Raw genomic sequence first — 26,577 nt, forward strand, 5'->3', positions numbered from 1 at the left:
CCTCTGTTCCGCCTCTCTTGTCATTCGCGACAAGTTCCTCGTCATATGTTCGTCCGTTCTTTCTTTCAAGCGTTTTTCGCTTCTGCCAACTTCTTGTCTGTTGCGGTTTATTTCTTCCCGCAGACTTTCTCTTTCAATGTGAACTGCTCTTTCTAGTTCACTCATCCTTATCGACATCTGTTCATTTTGTTCTCCTAAACTGCCCACTATGTTGTTTAAGGCTTCCTCTAGTGCTGCCCCGTTATCCACGAGTGGCGTCACTAGTGGTGGTGTAACCCTGTCGGTCCCAGGTAACTTCGTGCTTGTCGAGATCCGGGCCTTGACTCTCTGCTTCAACGTCTTTTCATTATTCATTTCAGGATCCATTAACGCATTGCCGAGCCCTCTGGTTCTACTCTCTTCAGGTTGTGGCTCCGAACTTGTCCTAATCGCGAAGTCCTTTGACTGGCCCGGTGTGTTTGCCTCCTTGCTTATCGTTGTCACTACACCAAATTTGTCCATGGTTCCAGTCTCTCTTTCGACGTGTGCCTCACTCTCCTGGATCGAACTATTGAGGCTGACTTGAGATCCAAAGTCCCCTTGCTCTTCTTCATCTTCCCCATCCTCCTGGGACTCACCATCGTTTCCTGCTCCTCCTCCCATGCTGAATGGAAAGAAGTTTCCTAAGGTGTTCTTCATTCTTTCTGAGAACGATGACGACGTTGTTTGTCTCCCAGTTCCGCTTGCCATCATAGTGTTGTCTGTCGGAGATCTTCTAGTTGTCGCTACTTCAGTTGAGGTGTCGGACAGTTCCGACATCTCTTCCCGATCCAATGTCCCGGTGGAAGTGGCAAAATCGTGGCCTTGTTCTACCGGAGTAGATTCACTCGCCAGCCTTCTGCCTCTCCCTTCCTGTCCATTTACTCCCTGGTTGTCTTTCATGGTATGGTCCGTATTGACCTCCACTTCTAACAGTTCTCTTCGCTCTTCTGAGGTCTTCTGACTTCTCGTTTCAACCATTCTGCCTGAAACCGTCTCCTCTTTATCGGACCGGGATCGCTTGATCCAATCCACAAAAGGATCGGTCATCGTTTTTCTTTGCTTTTCAGGTATGAATTTCCTAGAGCTATTACCTCGTTTTGGTATCCTTGACTTGTCTAGACTCATTTTCTATTTGTCACTTTTTAATACCTATACTTAACTCGATTGCTAGAGACTTTATAGTTTTATTAACAATAATAATGACACAACACAATAAATTCCACAAGATTCTATTAAATAGTGACCAAGAACCCCTGTATGTTGTCAGAGTACAGTTTGTATAAAATTTATTCACACTAACCGATTATCGGTCCAAAGATTTTGAAATTAGCTCAATGTGATGTTATCAGTCAATTTAAAAGATAGTGTATTCACTACCCAATCAAGCACAGTTTACGTTGATTTAAAATCAAAAACAAAAATATATATTGACACAATATGAATGTATATATAAAAAAACGTATGTGTCTTGTACTCTTAGTCAGTCGCAGTACAATAGTCGAACCTGTCTTTTAAAGAAAAAGCTTTCCCTGCTTGGTGCTGCACCAAACAGACAAAACTTTGAAGGCAGTAATTTTCTCAAGTGGGCGTCTATTGCACCCACCGAGTACTGTGTTACCTATCTGCCTTCGGACTGCCCGAGCTAGACCTACTAAAATCCTCAGGGCAGTCACTTTTCCCAAAAACGTATTATGTTTCAATCCACACCAATGAGTCACGCTCTTTTTAATTTAGACTTAGTGTCGCGAATATCCGAGTTCGGACCTGTTTTGTATTAGTCTGGTTCTTTTTGAAAGGCAAGTTACCAGTGCAGTCACTGATACCTAGCCTGTGTATTAATAACCTAATACCTCTCGCTTTTTAGTCTTTCTTTCGTTTACCTAAGTCCTTAATAAAATAATACCCCTCCGGATTGGCACAAATAGGACCCTTCCGGACTGTCAGAATATAGACCCCTCCGGATTGGGACCCCTCCGAATTAGCAACTATAAGACCCCTCCGGATTCGGACCCCTCCGAATTAGCAACTATAAGACCCCTCCGGATTCGGACTCCTCCGGTTTTGTGGAAAGTAGACCCCTCCGGATTGGGAGCCCTTAGCTCTGTCAAAGTAGCTTTTCGTAGTTTTCTTAATTTCAGCTTATACCCCTTCGGATACGTTCTGCGTTGCTTTTATGCTGGTTGAATTAACTGGGAAGGGTATAGGGTCCTTTCCTAGACCCCTCCGGATTGAAGTTAAGGCACTTATTTGACAATTCACACTAACGGTGAAGGGTCTTATCACTTGCCTAATTTCGACTCTATTATGGTTGTCTTGTGCCTTCAGCCCTCCCTTTTTGTCTAGAACTGTCCTAAGTTACTTAGTTCAATCGCTATCAACTTTTGGTAGGGGTATAAGGGTTTTTCAGAAAAATTTATAAAACGTGAAGGGTGTACCCCTCCGGATTTGTGTAATTTGCTAAAAACAATCTCAAAAATTTTCTCACTCGTTTTTCCGGGAAATTTCCCGATCCTGTCAGTAAGCTCAGCTAATCTCTGATCTATTGGTACCAAGATCAACTCGATATAACCTGTAGTTCCAAAGTTATTAACCAAAACGTCTTTTTTGTAAACTCAAAAAATTTCTCACTTATAGGTTCCACCTAACTTTTTCCGCAATTCTGTTCCTTTCGACCTAAAAATTATTGATCCGAGCTCAGAAGGCCTATACTCTTCTAGTTCAATGCAAAAGACCCGATATAAAACGCTTTTGTAGAAAAAATTTGCGAAAAACTATGCCACCTGGACCCCTCCGGATTGATGAATCCACCAAATCAAACACGTTATGTTCGATTTCTCTGCAACCCGGAAGGCTTTCGGGTAGCGGATTTTAAAACTCGTAGATTCACTAGTGGACGTTGTCCGAACAACTATTTTTACTGTCCTAACTCAAAGATTTCAAAAAATTTTCTGATTTTATAGTGTTTCTTACTATCAAAAAATGGGAAAATTTGGTTTTTGGTACCAAACTAGTTCCAACCACTTCCAAACTAAAGTTAACCGGTTCTACTTATTACAGTAGTGCAGTTACTATGTAACACACTAACTTAGCGCTTTTTTCCGTTTCAAAAAATATCGATATCTCAAAAATCGCGACTTGTGGGGGGATCAAAATATCGCTATTTTGACCCTAAAAACCGGTCTGTTTTCGTTGTTTTTCACTGAAAAACGATATAAGACTATTAATATAGGCTATATAAGTAATAATATTAGTAATACTATACCCCTCCGGGTTTGTTTATTATCCGAATTAAGGTGCTTAACTCGGATATTCGCAGTTCGGTGAAGGGTCACTACAGTGCAGCACTGTCGAGCCCCCCACAGATTACTATCTTACTTTTTGCACCAAAAGGGATACAAAACTTGTTAACGATACCCAACAGTCGATTGTTGTTTTCGTTGAGCCCCTTCTTGTTGCTCCTTGTACTGCTTGCCGGATCGGTCTTCACCCAGGACCCTTCCGAATTGAGCGCAATTTATCATTAACGTGCTTAAATGCTCAAATAACCCTACAGTACAAGCCTCACAAACGGGCCACAAAATTGATCGTAACGATCCTGACTGATATAAATGCCTGTAACAACAATATATCTATCAACAACAAACGGGGGGGTTGAATCACATCTTGTCTGGGGGGATGATTTCTACTGATTTTTTACTTTTTTACTGTTTTTGGTTTTTTCGGTTATTTTTTTATGTTTTTTGTTTTTCTTGGGTACTATACTATTTTTTGTTTGGTTTTACTTATATCTTTAAGTGTTTTTGGTCACCAACCACTCAGGGGACGAGGAGACGGCCGATCCCCCCACCCTTCCTGGTTCGTGAATTTTCGGTCTTAACTAGGTTAAAAAACTAATCACGGCAATCCGGAAGGCCTCCGCGTTCCGAACTACCCTTCCGCCCCGGCGGTTTAGGCCTATTAAGGGCGTTAATGTGAGCATCCGCTCGGCGCGGAGTGCTCGTTAACGGTTCCGCCGGTCATGATGTTATAAAAGAATAACACCCAGGAGCGCCATAAAAACATACATGTAACATTCGCCCGGAAGATACATATCGACGGATAACAAAACTAAGTCTTAAGACGACTGGCCAGCGTCTAAACAGAGCTTTGCATGTTTTTCACCGTCTCTACCAAGCCAGTACTTTTTGGTGGTCTTTTCTAACATCGGGTCGACAAAAACGTTACTGTTCTCCGGCTTCGACCAGAACGCTCAAATTAACTGAATTACATGCAAAAATAGTGAGCTCATGGCTGGGTCTCAGTATCCCCAGACCACGAGGTCACTCCTAAAAATAGGGCTACTACTTATTATATTACTATTGTTTTTGTTCAGTAGATAAAAATCATCATCTCCATCGAACATGGATCAACCCTTTCCCCCCAACTCTTAGCACCTCATCCTTGTCAAAACTAATCCAAATATCAATTAAATTCAAGTCAGGACATGACAGGATGCTAAAAGTTCACACGAGTCAATAAAAGTTTTCCGTCCCGAGATCCTTCCGGATTCTTGAATCCGCTGAATCAAGCCCGTTGATCTCGATTTCTTCCCAATCCGGAAGGCTGGTTTCTTACCCTTCACCGATGTTCGCAACGGCCTTGCAACTATTGTAGCAGCACAATAGTTGCAACTCGGAACGTTCTCTGCAATCTGCTGCTGTTTTTCAATCACGATTGTCGTTGTTATCGTCAGCGCAATTAATGTTGTTGTGTTTTCTCTCTCGTTTTTTGTTAAAAATGGCCGTTTCAGCATTTCTCAGAAATGTTACGTCATCACTTCGAAAATTTAAAATTTTAAAATACGGGAATATCCTGACCTTCACCGTTCTGCTAATCATCCGAATAACGTCGTTAATCCTTCAAAATCATTAACTCGGAAGGTTCACTGCTAAAATTTCGAAGTCTGCAGAGATTGCATTTTGGCCATTCTGGTCGAATGTCACAAAGCTTGTATCATTGGTCGAGGATTGAGTTTACATTACTTTTGGGTAATTTTCGAATGTGCATGACCAATAATACTTTGACGTGTAATTCATCAAGCTTGATGGAAACTAGTATGATGCTTGCGGAGTATTCACTGTGCTTGCATGTTTCCACTGTGCTTGAGGTTTACTTTAAATTTTAGGTGTATTTTGAATATGCATGCCCATAAATACTGCGAGGTATCATTCATGAAATTTGAGTAAAATTGGTTATGATGCTTGCTGAGGTGTTCTTACTGTACTTGAGATTTATCTACAAAACATTTGGGTATGTTTTGATTGTGCATGACCATTATTTCTTCGACGTATCATTCATTGGGAAGGATGTTTGAGGTTGCTTGTAAATTTTGACTGTGCTTCAGATGATCTTTTTTGTGTAAGTTTTGAATGTGATTGACTTGTCTTACTTCGACATATCATTCATCAAATTTCACTGAAACTTGTATCATTGCTAGTGGATTATGTTTACATTACTTTTGGGTATATTTTGAATTTGCATGACCATCAATACTTCGACGTGTAATTCATCAAGTTTGACTGGAACTAGTATGATGCTTGAGGAGTATTCACTGTGCTTGTATGTTTCGACAGTGCTTGCGATTTTTTTACAATCAGTTTTGATTGCGATTGGGAATGATGATTGAGGTTGCTTGTATGTTTCGATTTTGCTTGAGATTTTTACGTGTATGTTTTGAATGTGAATGACTCATCTTGCTTCGATGTATCATTCATCAAATTGACTGAAACTTGTATCATTGCTAGGAGATTAAGTTTACATTATTTTTGAGTATCTTTCGAGTTTGCATGAGCAAAAATACTTCGACATGTATATAATCAACTTTGACGGAAACTAGTATGATGCTTGAGGAGTATTCACTGTGCTTGCATGTTTCCACTGTGCTTGAGGTTTACTTTAAATTTTTGGTGTGTTTTGAATATGGATACCCATAATTACTCCGACGTATCATTCATGAAATTTGATTAAAATTGGTTATGATGCTGAGGTGTTCTTACTGTGCTTGTATGTTTCGACTTTGCTTGAGATTTACTTACTTTAATTTAGGGTTTGTTTCGAATGTGAATGATCATAATTTCTCAGACGAATCATTCATCAATTTTGACTGCGATTGGAAATGATGTTTGAGGTTGCTTTTTTGTTTCGACTTTGCTTGATATTTTAATTATGTATGTTTTGAATGTGAATGACTTATCTTACTCCGACGTATCATTAATCAAATTTGACTGAAACTTGTATCATTGCTCGAGGATTAAGCTTACATTTTTTTGGGTATCTTTCGAATGTGCATGACAAAAATTTTTCGGCGTGTAATTCATCAAGTTTAACTGAACCTATTTTGATGCTTGAGGACTCTTCACTGTGTCCACTGTGCTTGAGGCTTTTTTAGAGTTTTTTTGGGTTTTGTTCTGATTGTGCATGACCAACGTTAACTCCCCAAGTTTAACTGAATGACCCCAAGTTTAACTGAAATTGGGTAAGATGCTTGGTGTGTATTTACTGTGCTTGTAATTTTTGGCTGTGAATGAGATTTATATACAAAATTTTTGGGTATGTTTCAAATGGGCTTGAACATTTTTACTTCGACGTTTCATTTCTCAAGTTTGACTGAAATTGGGTAAGATGCTTGAAGTGTTTTTACTGTTCTTGTTAGTTTTGACCAGGCTTGAGCTCTGTTTCCATTACTTTTTTGTATGTTTTGAAAACGCATGGCCAATCTTACTTTTAATTTCCAATTCTCAAGTTTGACTGAAATTGGATCTGACGCTTGTGGTGTTCTTTCTGTGCTTGTCTGTTTCGACTGTGCTCGATTTTTATTCACTTTAATTTGGGGTTCGTTTCGAATGTGAATGACCATAATTTCTCCGACGTATCATTCATAAGTTTTGACTGCGGTTGGGAATGATGTTTGAGGTTGCTTGTATGTTTCGATTTTGCTTGAGATTTTTGTTGTGTATGTTTTGAATGTGACTGACTTATCTTACTTCGACGTATTATTCGTCAAATTGGACTGAAAATTGTATCATTGCTCGAGGATTAAACTTACATAACTTTTGGGTACCTTTTGAATGTACCAATAATGCCTTGACGTGTAATTCATCAATTTTGACTGAAATTAGCATGTTGCTTAAGGGGTATTAATTGTACTTGCATTTTTCCAGTGTGCTTGAGGCTTACTTTATTTTTTGGTGTATTTCGAATGTGCATGCCCATAATTATCCGACGGATCATTCACTAAACTTGACTAAACTTGGGTATGATGCTTGAGGTGTTCTTACTGTGCTTGTCTGTTTCGACTGTGCTTGAGATTTATTTACTTTAATTTAGGGTTTGTTTCGAATGTGACTGACCAATATTTCTTCGATGTTTCATTCCTCAAGTTTGACTGAATCTGGGTAAAACTCTTGAGGTGTATTTACTGTTCTTGTATATTTCGGTGGTGATTGAGAGTTATTTACAAACATTTGGGTATGTATCAAATGTGCATGACCAATATTACTTCGACGTATCATTCATCAAGTTTGATTGAAACTATTATGATGCTTGAGGAGTATTCATTGTGCCTGTATGTTTCGACTGTGCTCCAGATTTACTTATATTATTTTAGGTGTGTTTCGTATGTGAATGATTAATGTTTCTTCGACGTATCATTTCTCAAAATTGGTTGCTATTGGCTAAATTTTTTGGGGGGTGAGTTTACTGATCTTGTATGTTTCAATTATGCTTGAGATTTTTTTCATTACCTTCGTGGTAAATTTCATATGAGCTTGACCAATTTTACTTCGACGTATCATTCATTAAATTCGATTGAACTTAGGTATGATGCTTGAGGTGTATACGCTGTGCTTGTGTGTTTCGACTGTGCTTGAAATTTATTTACATTATTTTGGGTATGTTTCAAATGTGAATGACCAATAATACTTCGACGTTTCATTCCTCAAGTTGGACTACAATTGGGTAAGATGCTTCAGATGTATTTACTGTTCTTGTATGTTTCGACTGTGCTTCAAATCTATCTACATTATTTTGGGTATGTTTCGAATGTGAATGGCCAATATTAATTCGACGTTTCATTTCTCAAGCTTGACTGAATTTGGGTGAGATGCTTGATGTTTAATTACTGTTCTTGTATATTTCGACTGTGCTTAAGATTTATTTACATTTTTTTGGGTATGTTTCAAATGTGAATGACCAATATTACTTCGACGTTTTTTTTTCTCAAGTTTTACTACAATTGGTTGGGTAAGATGCTTCACTTTTATTTACTTTTTATGAGCATGTTTCGATTGTACATGACCAATAAAGGTTCAACATATCGTTCATCAAGTTTGACTGAAATTGTGTATGATGCTTGAGATTTATTTACTGTACTTGTATGTTTCGACTGTGCGTAAGATTTATTTACCTTATTTTTGTATGTTTCAAATGTGAATGGCGAATTTTACTTCAACGTTTAATTTCAAGTTTGACTGACACTGGGTAAGATGCTTGAGTTGTAATTACTGTTGTTGTTGTTTTCGACTGTGCCTAAATTTTATTCACTTTTTTGCGTATGTTTCGATTTTACATGATCAATAAAATTCAGACGTTTCATTCATCAAATTTGACTGAAAGTGGTTATGGTGCTTGAAGCTTATTTGGTTTGCTTGTATGCTTCGAGGCGCTTGACATTTATTTACATTATTTTTGGGTATGTTTCGAATGTTCATGACCAATATTTTTTCGACGTTTTTTTTCTCAAGTTTTACTACAATTGGTTGGGTAAGATGCTTCACTTTTATTTACTTTTTATGAGCATGTTTCGATTGTACATGACCAATAAATGTTCAACGTATCGTTCATCAAGTTTGACTGAAATTGGGTATGATTCTTGAGATTTATTTACTGTACTTGTATGTTTCGTCTGTGCTTAAGATTTATTTACATTATTTTGGGTATAATTCAAATGTGAATGACGAATATTACTTCGACGTTTAATTTCAAGTTTAACTGACACTGGGTAAGATGCTTGAGGTGTAATTACTGTTCTTGTAGTTTTCGACTGTGCCTCAAATTTATTCACTTTTTTGCGTATGTTTCGATTTTACATGATCAATAAAATTCAGACGTTTCATTCATCAAATTTGACTGAAAGTGGTTATGGTGCTTGAGGCTTATTTAGTTTGCTTGTATGCTTCGAGGCGCTTGACAATTATTTACATTGTTTTTGGGTATGTTTCGAATGTTCATGACCAATATTTTTTCGACGTATTGTTCATCAAGTTTAGCTATATTTGGGCATGATGCTTTGAGGTGTATTTGCTGTTCTTGTACGTTTCGACTGTTGCACAGATATATTTACTTTTTTGATTATGTTTCGATTCTACATGACTAATAAAACTTCGACGTATCATTCATCAATTTGGACTGAAACTGAATATGATGCTTGAGGTGTGTTTACTGTGCTTGTAAATTTCGACTGTGCTTGAGATTTTTTCCCTTTACTTTTTGGTATGTTTCCATTGTGAATGACCATTATTACTTCGACGTTTCATTTCTCAAGTTTGACTGTTATTGGGTATGATGCTGGAGGTGTATTTACCTTCCTTGTTTGTTTCGACCAGGCTTCAGATCTGCTTACATTACTTTTGGGTATGCTTCAAATGTGAATGACCAATATTACTTCGGTGTTTCTTTTCTCAAGTTTGACTACAATTGGTTGGGTAAGATGCTTCATTTTTATTTGCTTTTTATGAGCATGTTCCGATTGTACACGATCAATAAATGTTCAACGTAGCGTTCATCAAGTTTGACTAAAATTGGGTATTATACTTGAGATTTATTTACTGTACTTGTATGTTTCGACTGTGCTTAAGATTTATTTACATTATTTTGGGTATGTTTCAAATGTGAATGACCAATATTACTTCAACGTTTCTTTTCTCAAGTTTGACTACAATTAGTTGGGTAAGATGCTTCGGGTGTATTTACTGTTCTTGTATGTTTCGACTGTGCTTCAGATCTATTTACATTGTTTTGGGTATGTTTCGAGTGTGAATGACCAATAAAATTTTGAGGTTTCATTTATCAAGTCTGACTGAAATTGGTTATGATGCTTGAGGTTTATTTAGTGTACCTGTATGTTTCGATTGTGCTTGAATTTTTTTACATCACTTTTAGTTTTGTTTCGATTTTGCATGACCAGAGATGTATTTACTGTGCTTGTAAGTTTTGACTGTGATTGAGATTTAGTTACAAAATTTTTGGGTTTGTTTTGAATGTGCATGACCAATAATACTTCGACCTATCATTCATCAGTTTGGCTGAAACTGGGTATGATGCTTGAGGTGTGTTTAATGTCATTGTATGTTTCGACTGTGCCTGAAACTTTTTTTACCTTGGTTTTGATTATGTTTCGCATTTGCATGACCAATAATACTACGACGTCACAATCATCAAGTTTGACTAAAATAAGTATGTTGCTTGAGGAGTATTCATTGTGCTTGTATGTTTCGACTGTGCTTGACATTTTTATACGTTACCTTTGGGTATATTTCAAATCTGCTTGACAAACATTACTTCGACGTGTCATTCATTAATTTTGACTGAAATTATGTATGATGCTTGAAGTGTATTTTTTGTGCGAAGGGTTTCAACTGTAGTTCAAATTATTTTAAATTAATTTTGCGTTTGTTGCAAATGTGAATCACCAAATTTACTTCGACTTGTAAATCATCAAGTTTGACTGAAACTAGTATGATGCTTGAGGAGTATTCACTATGATTGTATGTTTCGACTGTGCTTGAGATTTACTTACATTACTTTTGGGTTTGTTTTGATTGTGGATGACCATTATTTCTTCGATGTATCATTCATCAATTTTGACTGCGATTGGGAATGATGTTTGAGGTTGCTTGGATGTTTTGACTTTGCCTCAGATTTTTTTCGTGTCTGTTTTGAAGGTGAATGACTTATCTTACTTCGACGTAGCATTCATCAAATTTGACTGAAACTTGTATCATTTCTCGAGGATTAATTTTACTTTACTTTTGGGTATCTTTCGAATGTGCATGATCAATAATACTTTGACGTGTAATTCATCAAGTTTGACTGAAAGAAGTATGTTGCTTGAAGAGTATTCATTGTGCTTGTATGTTTCGACTGTGCTTGACCTTTTTATACGTTACCTTTGGGTATATTTCAAATGTGCATGACAAACATTACTTCAAAGCATCATTCAATAAATTTCACTCAAATTGGGTATGATACTTGAGGTGTTTTTACTGTGCTTGTATGTTTCGACAGTGCGTCAGATTTTTTTAATAGTTTTATGGGTATATTTTGATTGTACATGACTAAAGAAACTTCGACGTATCATTCATCAATTTTGACTGAAATTGGGTATTATGCTTGAAATGTATTTACTGTGCTTGTATGTTTCGACTTTGCTCATATTTGTTTATTTCTTATGGGTATAATTAGATTGTACATGACCAATAAAACTTAGAGGTATCTTTCCTCAAGTTTGACTGAAATTGGGTATGATGCTTGAGATTTATTTACTGTACTTGTATGTTTCGACTGTGCGTAAGATTTATTTACCTTATTTTGGGTATGTTTCAAATGTGAATGACGAATATTACTTCAACGTTTAATTTCAAGTTTGACTGACACTGGGTAAGATGCTTGAGGTGTAATTACTGTTGTTGTTGTTTTCGACTGTGCCTAAATTTTATTCACTTTTTTGCGTATGTTTCGATTTTACATGATCAATAAAATTCAGACGTTTCATTCATCAAATTTGACTGAAAGTGGTTATGGTGCTTGAAGCTTATTTGGTTTGCTTGTATGCTTCGAGGCGCTTGACATTTATTAACATTATTTTTGGGTATGTTTCGAATGTTCATGACCAATATTTTTTCGACGTTTTTTTTCTCAAGTTTTACTACAATTGGTTGGGTAAGATGCTTCACTTTTATTTACTTTTTATGAGCATGTTTCAATTGTACATGACCAATAAATGTTCAACGTATCGTTCATCAAGTTTGACTGAAATTGGGTATGATTCTTAGGATTTATTTACTGTACTTGTATGTTTCGACTGTGCTTAAGATTTATTTACATTATTTTGGGTATAATTCAAATGTGAATGACGAATATTACTTCGACGTTTAATTTCAAGTTTAACTGACACTGGGTAAGATGCTTGAGGTTTAATTACTGTTCTTGTAGTTTTCGACTGTGCCTCAAATTTATTCACTTTTTTGCGTATGTTTCGATTTTACATGATCAATAAAATTCAGACATTTCATTCATCAAATTTGACTGAAAGTGGTTATGGTGCTTGAAGCTTATTTGGTTTGCTTGTATGCTTCGAGGCGCTTGACATTTATTTACATTATTTTTGGGTATGTTTCGAATGTTCATGACCAATATTTTTTCGACGTTTTTTTTCTCAAGTTTTACTACAATTGGTTGGGTAAGATGCTTCACTTTTATTTACTTTTTATGAGCATGTTTCGATTGTACATGACCAATAAATGTTCAACGTATCGTTCATCAAGTTTGACTGAAATTGGGTATGATTCTTAGGATTTATTTACTGTACTTGTATGTTTCGACTGTGCTTAAGATTTATTTACATTATTTTGGGTATAATTCAAATGTGAATGACGAATATTACTTCGACGTTTAATTTCAAGTTTAACTGACACTGGGTAAGATGCTTGAGGTGTAATTACTGTTCTTGTAGTTTTCGACTGTGCCTCAAATTTATTCACTTTTTTGCGTATGTTTCGATTTTACATGATCAATAAAATTCAGACGTTTCATTCATCAAATTTGACTGAAAGTGGTTATTGTGCTTGAGGCTTATTTAGTTTGCTTGTATGCTTCGAGGCGCTTGACATTTATTTACATTGTTTTTGGTTATGTTTCGAATGTTCATGACTAATATTTTTTCGACGTATTGTTCATCAAGTTTGGCTATATTTGGGCATGATGCTTTGAGGTGTATTTGCTGTTCTTGTACGTTTCGACTGTTGCACAGATATATTTACTTTTTTGGTTATGTTTCGATTCTACATGACCAATAAAACTTCGACGTATCATTCATCAAGTTGGACTGAAACTGAATATGATGCTTGAGGTGTGTTTACTGTGCTTGTAAGTTTCGACTGTGCTTGAGATTTTTTCCTTTTACTTTTTGGTATGTTTCCATTGTGAATGACCATTATTACTTCGCGTTTCATTTCTCAAGTTTGACTGTTATTGGGTATGATGCTGGAGGTGTATTTACCTTCCTTGTTTGATTCGACCAGGCTTCAGATCTGCTTACATTACTTTTGGGTATGCTTCAAATGTGAATGGCCAATATTACTTCGGTGTTTCTTTTCCCAAGTTCGACTACAATTGGTTGGGTAAGATGCTTCATTTTTATTTGCTTTTTATGAGCATGTTCCGATTGTACACGATCAATAAATGTTCAACGTAGCGTTCATCAAGTTTGACTAAAATTGGGTATTATACTTGAGATTTTTTTACTGTACTTGTATGTTTCGACTGTGCTTAAGATTTATTTACCTTATTTTGGGTATGTTTCAAATGTGAATGACCAATTTTACTTCAACGTTTCTTTTCTCAAGTTTGACTACAATTAGTTGGGTAAGATGCTTCGGGTGTATTTACTGTTCTTGTATGTTTCGACTGTGCTTCAGATCTATTTACATTGTTTTGGGTATGTTTCGAGTGTGAATGACCAATAAAATTTTGAGGTTTCATTTATCAAGTCTGACTGAAATTGGGTATGATACTTGAAGTTTATTTAGTGTACCTGTATGTTTCGATTGTGCTTGAATTTTTTTACATCACTTTTAGATTTGTTTCGATTTTGCATGACCAGAAATGTATTTACTGTGCTTGTAAGTTTTGACTGTGCTTGAGATTTAGTTACAAAATTTTTGGGTATGTTTTGAATGTGCATGACCAATAATACTTCGACCTATCATTCATCAGTTTGGCTGAAACTGGGTATGATGCTTGAGGTGTGTTTAATGTCATTGTATGTTTCGACTGTGCCTGAAATTTTCTAACCTTGGTTTTGATTATGTTTCGCATTTGCATGACCAATAATACTTCGACGTCACAATCATCAAGTTTGACTAAAATAAGTATGTTGCTTGAGGAGTATTCATTGTACTTGTATGTTTCGACTGTGCTTGACATTTTTATACGTTACCTTTGGGTATATTTCAAATCTGCTTGACAAACATTACTTCGACGTGTCATTCATTAATTTTGACTGAAATTATGTATGATGCTTGAAGTGTATTTTTTGTGCTGGTAGGTTTCGACTGTAGTTCAAATTATTTTAAATTAATTTTGCGTTTGTTGCAAAGGTGAATCACCAAAATTACTTCGACTTGTAAATCATCAAGTTTGACTGAAACTAGTATGATGCTTGAGGAGTATTCACTGTGATTGTATGTTTCGACTGTGCTTGAGATTTATTTACATTACTTTTGGGTTTGTTTTGATTGTGGATGACCATTATTTCTTCGACGTATCATTCATCAATTTTGACTGCGATTGGGAATGATGTTTGAGGTTGCTTGGATGTTTTGGTTTTGCCTCAGATTTTTTTCGTGTCTGTTTTGAAGGTGAATGACTTATCTTATTTCGACGTATCATTCATCAAATTTGACTGAAACTTGTATCATTTCTCGAGGATTAATTTTACCTTACTTTTGGGTATCTTTCGAATGTGCATGATCAATAATACTTTGACGTGTAATTCATCAAGTTTGACTGAAAGAAGTATGTTGCTTGAAGAGTATTCATTGTGCTTGTATGTTTCGACTGTGCTTGACCTTTTTATACCTTACCTTTGGGTATATTTCAAATGTGCATGACAAACATTACTTCAAAGCATCATTCAATAAATTTCACTCAAATTGGGTATGATACTTGAGGTGTTTTTACTGTGCTTGTATGTTTCGACAGTGCGTCAGATTTTTTTTATAGTTTTATGGGTATGTTTTGATTGTACATGACTAAAGAAACTTCGACGTATCATTCATCAATTTTGACTGAAATTGGGTATTATGCTTGAAATGTATTTACTGTGCTTGTATGTTTCGACTTTGCTCATATTTGTTTGTTTCTTATGGGTATAATTAGATTGTACATGACCAATAAAACTTAGAGGTATCTTTCCTCAAGTTTGACTGAAATTGGGTATGATGCTTGAGGTGATTTTACTGTGCTTGTATGTTTTGACTTTGCTTCAGATTTTTTATATTGTTATTGGTTTGTTTTGATTGTAAATGACCAAAGAAACTTCGAGGTATCATTCATCAATTTTGATTGAAATTGGTTATGATGCTTGAGGTGTATTTACTGTGCTTGTTTGTTTCGACTGTGCTTGATTTTATTTCAAATTAATTTTGGTATATTTTGAATGTGCATGACCAATTTTATTTCGACATATCATACATCAGGTTTGACTAAATTTTGGTATGATGCTTGAGATGTGTTTACTGCTCCTGTATCATCTATCCAGAGAAATGGAGAAAAAAATATCTTTGTGTATTCAGGTCTGCATTAAGCATACAAAAAATTAAACCTGCTTGCAAATTTTTTTAATATTCGTTTTAATACAAAACTTAGTTTGCCGCTCAAAACAAATAGATGATTAGCAATTTTTTTGACACAATTTTTTTTGTTTTGTACGATAAACTGACTTTAAGGCCAAAATTTAAAAAAAAAGTATTTTGAAAAATCGGTGACTTCTTTTTAGCAAAATGTATGAAAATTGTAGGACTAGTATTTTTTCATAGACTTAGTTGATGGAATTGTTTGATTGACTTTTTTGTTCTATGGAGGTCAACACGGGAAAGAAGAAAAAAATACTAGCAAAAAGACATCAGTAGTTTATGCGTTCTTTTCTGAGCAATTTATTTTAAACAGAGGAGTAGCAAAGAAATTTTCATTTTTTTTACTATTAAAATTGAGTTTAATGTCCACCTATAAGGCTGCTATACTGGTTATTAGACATTGGTTGAGCTTCAAGTTAGCAGCAAAATTTGTTAAACATAGGATAGTGTTTGACGGTGCCTAGTTAATGAGCTATCAACTTGAAAATTACAATAAGGTATGAATTGATACAGGGGTGATCTAGGATTGGCTGTAACCATGGTCGGAACCTTAACCCGGCTTTGTCAGCCTCATGACTGTTAAACGTTTCTGAAAAAAATCAAGCACAGAAAACAGTTTACTTTAACCGAGTGACTATTACTTGTTTTTATTATCGTTTTCTTGCAGAAAATGATCGAATTTTCTTAAATGATTATCAGAATAATTTGGTTTCAATCAGTTAGAGAAATATACAAAGCTACACATAAAATACACTACTTAGAAGATACTCGTTGGTGCTTCAGGTCCTTTTTCAGGATTTTATAAAATCAAAAATCGACTTGATTTAGAAGGAGCTCAGAACAAAAATGCAGGACACTGTCAAGACCTTCAGATTTTCCAAAACTTGCATCAGAGCTCTGAGCGAGCACTCTATATTCAACCGATCCTAGATATGCCATTTTGACGTGTAACGTTCAATACAGGATTACAGAATACACTAACACTAATCTATTTAAGTTTATCTTGATCAAACACCACACATTTGAAACAATGAAGCTTGCTTCGTTTTACATTTTTGTTCTTTTCGTAGCAACTCATTTTGCTACAGCCGACAAAATTCACAAAAAAGAATACCGAAAGTCATACCGAGAAGCACTGAAGCCATATCTTCTTAACAGATGGGATGACTCTAACTTCTTGGAAAACTTTTGGGGTAAACTGGAAACTGTGATCAAAGATGACGCTGTACTTGATGTTCTGCGTCAAATGGGATCGTTTTTTGAGAAGTTTGTCCGAACAACAAAGCAAAGTTCAGATCTTGCCGAAGTGAAATTCACGACGATTCCGGTCCTAACTGGTTTTCACGAAGGTTTGCAATTTTCCTAAAACTCTAGATGGTACTGTTCGTTATAACTGGTCAATATCTCTAAAACGATTGCACAGGCAGAAGTTTTCCTTTTAGCGGTGTCCCAATAAACTACAACAGAAAAATTAAAGAAGACCAGGGAAGAAATTCAAAAACATAAAAAAACCTAAAAATCTTTCAAAAACAAAAAATCTAATGACTTGAAAACTTAAAAAATCCTGCCGACCCAAAGGGTCCCCCTTTGTACTGTTTTGAGATATCCATTTTTGGTGACGGACCCTAAATTTTTTCTAAAGGCGCCTTGGGCGCCAATATACACTAATTTTGAGGGGGAGCGCGTGCCTGAAAAACGCGATTTTTTGGTCAACATTTTCTTTTTTTGGGCTGTTTTTTCAAAACTTTTCCTGCGTCGCAGAAATTTTGGCCGAAACAGGGTCTTTGTAGTGCTTTGGAAGAGCTCAAAACTTCAATTTGGTCGATCTATAAAAAAAGGTCGACAAAATGTTCGCACTTTTTTTGAAAATCCGCCCCCCTTCGAGAAAATCCAAGATCCGCCCCTGATTCTAACCGATTCTAAGTTTAAAAAATTTCATATAATACACAAACGGAAGAGTATAACGGAAGAGTGTCTTAAGGCACTCCAAATGCTGGAAAAGAGAGAAAGCAGCCACTGGAAGGGTTGAAGAAGGAGACTGGCAATGGGAGTGGTAGTGTCCCGGTGGTGTTGTGGCATGGCATGGGCGACTGTTGCTGCAACCCTCTGAGCATGGGATCCATCAAGAGGCAGATTGAGAGACAAGTGCCTGGCATTTATGTCCACTCTTTGATGGTAAATAGTAAAAAAAGATTTTGAATGAATTTTCTGAAAATAGAAAAAAAACAGGTTTTTTAAAACTATTTTTGACAAATTGCCATTTTTTGTTTTTCATCCTTCAAACTTATGTAAAAAGTATATCAGACGCAAAAAATTGCGTCTTTTTTTAATTTCGCATCATTTTCAAAGAAAGTTTTTGATTAGCTTGACTTTAAGAGTTCCAATAGCAGTGTAATTGATTAAAAACTCAAAAAAGTCCTCGTTTCTTTGTAGATTCTTGTAAGACTTGGCCAGCAAAAGTAAACAAAAGACTATATATTTTCAGATTGGCAATAACATAATCGAGGATACTTTGAATGGTTTCATTATGAACGTCAACGACCAAGTGACACAAGTGTGTGAAAAGATAAAGAACGACTCTAACTTGGCCAACGGGTACCATGCCATGGGGTTCAGTCAGGGGGGCCAGTTCCTGAGAGCAGTGGCCCAGAGGTGTCCCGATCCCCCCATCAAGAATCTGATCACCTTTGGCGGACAGCATCAAGGCGTTTTTGGGTAAATTGGGGCACTTCAGAACCAATTTATTATTAAACTCATTTAATTCGTTTAATATCCTGTCTTCCAATATATATTTATGGTACAAACATATCTGTTTTAGAAGGCTGTTTATTAAGACAAACTGCGCTCGTCATTAAGTACTGCCACTCACCGACAGACTTAGGGGAGGGGGTGGCTTTGGGGGATCGGATGCCCCTTCTACCAAGGATTCGACCACCTGCCGAACCAAAGGGTCCCCCTTTGTACTATTTTGACATATCCTTTTTTGGTTGACGGACCCCAAAATTTTCCAAAGGCGCCTTTGGTGCCTATATTTAATAATTTCAAGTGGGAAGCGCGCGCCAAAAAAAAAACGATTTTTTTGGTCAAAATTTTCCAAAAGTGCCTAAAAACGCATTCTTTTGGCCTGTTTTTTTTTCAAAATTTTGTCTGCGGCGGAGAAAAATTGGCCAAAACAGGTTCTTTTTAGTGCTTTGGGATCGCTCGGAAAATCGTCGACAACGTTTTTAAACATTTTTTAAAAATCCGACCACAATCCCCCCTTAAAATCCTAGTTCCTTGCCTCGTTTTCCAAGAAGTTCATTTTCCGAGTTTTTTAAAATTCAATTCAGATATCTGAACGGAGTTTTTACGTGATGCACAATTTGGCCAGGGTTATAGAAAAATCCGAAAAACTTGAAACCATACCCACACCCAAACTAGAGCCGTCGGAGCAATAATAATTTTGAGTTATAATTTAGGTCTGTTTTAATTTACTGACATTATCATTTTTCTTTTAAAATGATAATTCGGAAAACTCCAATTTAAGGATTAACATTAATTTTTGAAAAATCGAGCAAAATTACAAACTACTTTTAATAGCTAAAAGTTGCACAATGTCAGAGATTTTGAACAAAAGCAGTGAGAAAAAAACTTTAAATAGTTTGAATTTTACGAATAAAAAGACGAACATACGAAAATAACAATCGCAAGTTCAACTTAATCTTAAACAAGAAATATTTTCCTGGAAAGATTTTGAAACCCAAATGATTTATTTGTATTTTGAGATGTATTTACTGTGCTTGTATGTTTCGACTTTGCTCATATTTGTTTATTTCTTATGGGTATAATTAGATTGTACATGACCAATAAAACTTAGAGGTATCTTTCCTCAAGTTTGACTGAAATTGGGTATGATGCTTGAGGTGTTTTTACTGTGCTTGTATGTTTTGACTTTGCTTCAGATTTTTTATACTGTTATTGGTTTGTTTTGATTGTAAATGACCAAAGAAACTTCGAGGTATCATTCATCAATTTTGACTGAAATTGGTTATGATGCTTGAGGTGTATTTACTGTGCTTGTTTGTTTCGACTGTGCTTGATTTTATTTCACATTACTTTTGGTATATTTTGAATGTGCATGACCAATTTTATTTCGACATATCATACATCAGGTTTGACTAAATTTGGGTATGATGCTTGAGATGTGTTTACTGCTCCTGTATCATCTATCCAGAGAAATGGAGAAAAAAATATCTTTGTGTATTCAGGTCTGCATTAAGCATACAAAAAATTAAACCTGCTTGCGAATTTTTTTAATATTCGTTTTAATACAAAACTTAGTTTGCCGCTCAAAACAAATAGATGATTAGCAATTTTTTTGACACAATTTTTTTTGTTTTGTACGATAAACTGACTTTAAGGCCAAAATTTAAAAAAAAAGTATTTTGAAAAATCGGTGACTTCTTTTTAGCAAAATGTATGAAAATTGTAGGACTAGTATTTTTTCATAGACTTAGTTGATGGAATTGTTTGATTGACTTTTTTGTTCTATGGAGGTCAACACGGGAAAGAAGAAAAAAATACTAGCAAAAAGACATCAGTAGTTTATGCGTTCTTTTCTGAGCAATTTATTTTAAACAGAGGAGTAGCAAAGAAATTTTCATTTTTTTTACTATTCAAATTGAGTTTAATGTCCACCTATAAGGCTGCTATACTGGTTATTAGACATTGGTTGAGCTTCAAATTAGCAGCAAAATTTGTTAAACATAGGATAGTGTTTGACGGTGCCTAGTTAATGAGCTATCAACTTGAAAATTACAATAAGGTATGAATTGATACAGGGGCGATCTAGGATTGGCTGTAACCATGGTCGGAACCTTAACCCGGCTTTGTCAGCCTCATGACTGTTAAACGTTTCTGAAAAAAATCAAGCACGGAAAACAGTTTACTTTAACCGAGTGACTATTACTTGTTTTTATTATCGTTTTCTTGCAGAAAATGATCGAATTTTCTTAAATGATTATCAGAATAATTTGGTTTCAATCAGTTAGAGAAATATACAAAGCTACACATAAAATACACTACTTAGAAGATACTCGTTGGTGCTTCAGGTCCTTTTTCAGGATTTTATAAAATCAAAAATCGACTTGATTTAGAAGGAGCTCAGAACAAAAATGCAGGACACTGTCAAGACCTTCAGATTTTCCAAAACTTGCATCAGAGCTCTGAGCGAGCACTCTATATTCAACCGATCCTAGATATGCCATTTTGACGTGTAACGTTCAATACAGGATTACAGAATACACTAACACTAATCTATTTAAGTTTATCTTGATCAAACACCACACATTTGAAACAATGAAGCTTGCTTCGTTTTACATTTTTGTTCTTTTCGTAGCAACTCATTTTGCTACAGCCGACAAAATTCACAAAAAAGAATACCGAAAGTCATACCGAGAAGCACTGAAGCCATATCTTCTTAACAGATGGGATGACTCTAACTTCTTGGAAAACTTTTGGGGTAAACTGGAAACTGTGATCAAAGATGACGCTGTACTTGATGTTCTGCGTCAAATGGGATCGTTTTTTGAGAAGTTTGTCCGAACAACAAAGCAAAGTTCAGATCTTGCCGAAGTGAAATTCACGACGATTCCGGTCCTAACTGGTTTTCACGAAGGTTTGCAATTTTCCTAAAACTCTAGATGGTACTGTTCGTTATAACTGGTCAATATCTCTAAAACGATTGCACAGGCAAAAATTAAAGAAGACCAGGGAAGAAATTCAAAAACATAAAAAACCTAAAAATCTTTCAAAAACAAAAAATCTAATGACTTGAAAACTTAAAAAATCCTGCCGACCCAAAGGGTCCCCCTTTGTACTGTTTTGAGATATCCATTTTTGGTGACGGACCCTAAATTTTTTCTAAAGGCGCCTTGGGCGCCAATATACACTAATTTTGAGGGGGAGCGCGTGCCTGAAAAACGCGATTTTTTGGTCAACATTTTCTTTTTTTGGGCTGTTTTTTCAAAACTTTTCCTGCGTCGCAGAAATTTTGGCCGAAACAGGGTCTTTGTAGTGCTTTGGAAGAGCTCAAAACTTCAATTTGGTCGATCTATAAAAAAAGGTCGACAAAATGTTCGCACTTTTTTTGAAAATCCGCCCCCCTTCGAGAAAATCCAAGATCCGCCCCTGATTCTAACCGATTCTAAGTTTAAAAAATTTCATATAATACACAAACGGAAGAGTATAACGGAAGAGTGTCTTAAGGCACTCCAAATGCTGGAAAAGAGAGAAAGCAGCCACTGGAAGGGTTGAAGAAGGAGACTGGCAATGGGAGTGGTAGTGTCCCGGTGGTGTTGTGGCATGGCATGGGCGACTGTTGCTGCAACCCTCTGAGCATGGGATCCATCAAGAGGCAGATTGAGAGACAAGTGCCTGGCATTTATGTCCACTCTTTGATGGTAAATAGTAAAAAAAGATTTTGAATGAATTTTTTGAAAATAGAAAAAAAAAACAGGTTTTTAAAACTGTTTTTGACAAATTGCCATTTTTTGTTTTTCATCCTTCAAACTTATGTAAAAAGTATATCAGACGCAAAAAATTGCGTCTTTTTTTTGATTTCGCATCATTTTCAAAGAAAGTTTTTGATTAGCTTGACTTTAAGAGTTCCAATAGCAGTGTAATTGATTAAAAACTCAAAAAAGTCCCTCGTTTCTTTGTAGATTCTTGTAAGACCTTGGCCAGCAAAAGTAAACAAAAGACTATATATTTTCAGATTGGCAATAACATAATCGAGGATACTTTGAATGGTTTCATTATGAACGTCAACGACCAAGTGACACAAGTGTGTGAAAAGATAAAGAACGACTCTAACTTGGCCAACGGGTACCATGCATGGGGTTTAGTCAGGGGGGCCAGTTCCTGAGAGCAGTGGCCCAGAGGTGTCCCGATCCCCCCATCAAGAATCTGATCACCTTTGGCGGACAGCATCAAGGCGTTTTTTGGGTAAATTGGGCACTTCAGAACCAAATTATTATTAAACTCATTTAATTCGTTTAATATCTTCCAATATATATTTATGGTACAACCATATCTGTTTTAGAAGGCTGTTTATTAAGACAAACTGCGCTCGTCATTAAGTACTGCCACTCACCGACAAACTTAGGGGAGGGGGTGGCTTTGGGGGATCGGATGCCCCTTCTACCAAGGATTCGACCACCTGCCGAACCAAAGGGTCCCCCTTTGTACTATTTTGAGATATCCTTTTTTGGTTGACGGACCCCAAAATTTTCCAAAGGCGCCTTTGGTGCCTATATTTAATAATTTTAAGTGGGAAGCGCGCGCCAAAAAAAAACGATTTTTTTTGGTCAAAATTTTCCAAAAGTGCCTAAAAACGCATTCTTTTGGCCTGTTTTTTTTTTCAAAGTTTTGTCTGCGGCGCAGAAAAATTGGCCAAAACAGGTTCTTTTTAGTGCTTTGGGATCGCTCGGAAAATCGTCGACAAAATTTTTAAACATTTTTTAAGAATCCGCCCACAACCCCCCCTTAAAATCCTAGATCCGCCTCTGCTGCCACTAATCAAATTCTATGACAAATCAATAATGACAAATCAATACTGTAAAATCACAGTTATGGGTTTGGTGAAAGAGCTGATACATTAGTGGATGGTATAGAAAACAAAGATTAACCAATTTTTGACAAAATCAAACAGCAAAATGTTCAGTGTCTGAAGTTTCTAAATTGTTTCCTTATTTCCTCATTCTAGAAATATCTTAGAACGTTTTGTTACTCATGAAAGAAGAGCTTAATAGCCATAAATTAGATCTAGTATACATACTTTACAAGTTTAATATGATTTCGATATTTTTCCAGCCTCCCCAACTGTGACCCGGACAAGGAGGTGTGTGACATCCTGCGGGATGAAGTGACGGGACTCCTCTACTCCTCTCCAGTGCAGGACCACATTGTCCAGGCAGAGTACTGGCACGACCCCAGAAACCCACGACAGTAAGCAAGGGTTTCATACATTTCAAAACGGATAGAGCGACTAAACAGTGGCGAGCGCATGATTTTTTTTTTGAGTGGGGAGGCGGTTTCGATTTCATACAAAGAAAACAGTTCCATATTGCCTCGTTGTCCAAGAAGTTCATTTTCCGAGTTTTTTAAAATTCAAATCAGAAATCTGAACGGAGTTTTTACGTGATGCACAATTTGGCCATGGTTATAGAAAAATCCGAAAAACTTAAAACCATGCCCACACCCAAACTAGAGCCGTCGGAGCAAAAATAATTTTGAGTTGTAATTTACGTCTGTTTTAATTTACTGACATTATCTTTTTTCTTTTAAAATGATAGTCCGGAAAACTCCAATTTAAGGATTAACTTTCATTTTTGAAAAATCGAGCAAAATTACAAACTACTCTTAATAACTAAAAGTTGCACAATGTCCGAGATTTTGAACAAAAGCAGTGATAACAAAACTTTAAATAGTTTGAATTTTACGAATAAAAAGACGAACATACGAAAATAACAATCGCAAGTTCAACTTAATCTTAAACAAGAAATATTTCCTAGAAAAACATTGAAACCCAAATGATTTATTTGTATTTTGAGAGCAAAAATTAGGGGAAATGTTTTGGTTCTTTTTTTTCTCTCTTTTATTACAGCTACCAGAATGCGAGTGTGTTCATTGCGGAAATCAACAATGAGAACAGGGTGAATTCAGAGTATAAGAAGAACCTTCTGCAAGTGTCCAACTTCGTGATGGTGCAATTTACAGAAGACACTGAAGTAGTGCCACGGGAGAGCGAGTGGTTCGGCTTCTACCAGGATGGTAAGAAATAAACTTTCAGACCTTTTCAGACTTTTCTCTAAATCAATGAAGCTGAATTACCGAGGTCCGTACAAGCTATAATAAACTTCAAAAAAAAAACTATAAATTACCGCTTTATTGTTGAAAAAATTGTGTCGAAGGCTAGTTATGGGAAAAAAAGTGCCAAAATTTCAGTTTTCAAGCAGTGTTTTGGAGAAAAATTGGCAAACATTTTAGTTAGAGTTTATTACTAATTATTTATTAGCGTTTATTAGAGCCACGGGTTTAGCCAGGTAAAACAGATCGTGAAATAGCACCAACTGGGGTCATTGCGTTCCCTAGTATCGACACGCTTATGAGAACGACGTTGTCGCGCTTTTCTTTCTGCGTGGAAAGAAAACACAACTGAATCAAATTTTTCTTCACACGAGTTGGGCTGAGACATCGTTTTTTTCAATTGAATAATAATGTTTTTTACTTACAGTTAAAAATATCATTTTGTTATTGAAAAAGATAGATGAAAGGCAAAGTTCATGCCCAATAGGTTACCTTAAAAATTAGAAACAGTCGCGCTCCCATAGTAAAATGTTTATCTCAAAAGTTGTTAAGTTGATAGAAAAATTATCTTTGAAAGTTCTTTTTTTTGCCAATTATAGTATTGAGGGGTAAAATCAATGAAGCTGTAATCACTCTACTGTTCTGATCATAAATAACATGTTGATTATGTAACCTTTATATTCGACAGGTCAGACGAAGACAGTGGTTGCCCTTGAGAACACAACTCTGTACTCTGAAGACAGACTGGGACTGAAACAGATGGACGAAGAGGGCAGACTGATCAGGTACCCGATCAAGGGCAACCACCTCCAGATAGACAGAGAAGACCTAGATGACATCATTGACAAGTACATCAAATGAAGGAGTAGAGAGAACGGTCCATTTTCATAGATTAAATTTATGTACGCGGGATTCTCAATTGAAAAAATCTGTTTTTTCATTATTAACCTATTATAAAGAATAGTCTTAAATGTTATTTAGAAGGAATAAAATACTAAACTTTGTCAGTTTTGTTGTTCTCAGAATGTTATTTAGATGAGCGTGGGATAAAAAATGAATGTACGATCAAACTCATAACTATTTACCGGTAACGTTATTTCTTATTAGAAGTGAACTTTTACGAATGTGATTTTTCAACATCCTATCATATTCAGAATCCTATTAATTTGGCTTTTTTATCTGCAAGCAATGCTGCGAAGGAGTTTCGAAAAATTTTGGCTACATAAGAGCCGCCTTCCAGTAGTGGATCCGACGCGCTGCGCAAACACACAAACAGCACAAATCGCTCCCTAAACAACACGAATGCTCGGTCTGGGTTTTTAGTTACGAGCTTCCAAAGCCGGCGGGGTTGCTCCGTTAGATAATCCTAACACTTCTCCCTCGCCCGGCTGAAACCGCAACCCCGGACATGACGCTGCTAAGAGTGTAATATCAAAAACCTCCATTCCCAAGCAAGCGTGCGGTACCATGTTTGTGGATAGACTCATTTTAATTGCAGTGACGTAACAACACTGAAACAACACCACAAAAACTTTTACTGTGCACAACAAGCTCTACTTTGCCACTTCCAGTAGCTGAGAGAATAGTTTCTGCAACTATTCCCCGACCAACCTCTATCCCTTCTTCAAATATAAGCCCATCAGCAACTATCCTTCCTTGATTTTCAACTCCGATACAGTTTAAACACCTGCGGCAACCCCCCCCCCCCCCCAAGTTAGCAAAAAAATCTACTCTCCTCGTCAACTAGTCGCTGAATATTCTGCAGTTAATATCTCTGGGAAAGCAACGGAAATGCCAATTTTGCTGTGCGAGTACCACATCCACATTAAGATTTGTACATGAAACCAAATTGTACTACAAAAACACACTCCTTTGATAGGGACAAAATACACATTACTTGGAAACGACCGACCGCGAGAAGAAGGGACATTCTTACTTCAACTCATTTTTTTTTCTTCTCTATGAAGAACAGGAAATAGTGGATGACAAAAAAGCGCTGAGCCAAAGACCAACAATCATTATCACAAATTACTACATC

At 36.2% G+C, this 26,577-nt stretch overlaps 2 protein-coding genes across 2 annotated transcripts; both read left to right on the top strand.

Annotated features, from left to right (window-relative positions):
* The first annotated feature begins 16,659 nt into the window (after positions 1-16,659).
* LOC134848168 (palmitoyl-protein thioesterase 1-like) lies at positions 16,660-25,544 on the top strand. Its single transcript, XM_063865530.1, has 6 exons — positions 16,660-17,041; positions 17,674-17,867; positions 18,178-18,407; positions 23,544-23,678; positions 24,337-24,503; positions 25,228-25,544. The coding sequence occupies exons 1-6, from the start codon at positions 16,723-16,725 to the stop codon at positions 25,398-25,400; spliced, it is 1,218 nt and encodes a 405-aa protein (XP_063721600.1). The 5' UTR covers positions 16,660-16,722; the 3' UTR covers positions 25,401-25,544.
* Positions 20,968-22,667, top strand: LOC134848169 (uncharacterized). Its single transcript, XM_063865531.1, has 3 exons — positions 20,968-21,348; positions 21,939-22,132; positions 22,447-22,667. The coding sequence occupies exons 1-3, from the start codon at positions 21,030-21,032 to the stop codon at positions 22,594-22,596; spliced, it is 663 nt and encodes a 220-aa protein (XP_063721601.1). The 5' UTR covers positions 20,968-21,029; the 3' UTR covers positions 22,597-22,667.
* Positions 25,545-26,577: the final 1,033 nt, after the last annotated feature.

The sequence above is a fragment of the Symsagittifera roscoffensis genome, chromosome 6, assembly GCF_963678635.1.
Source record: "Symsagittifera roscoffensis chromosome 6, txSymRosc1.1, whole genome shotgun sequence".
NCBI classification, from domain to species: Eukaryota; Metazoa; Xenacoelomorpha; order Acoela; family Convolutidae; genus Symsagittifera; species Symsagittifera roscoffensis.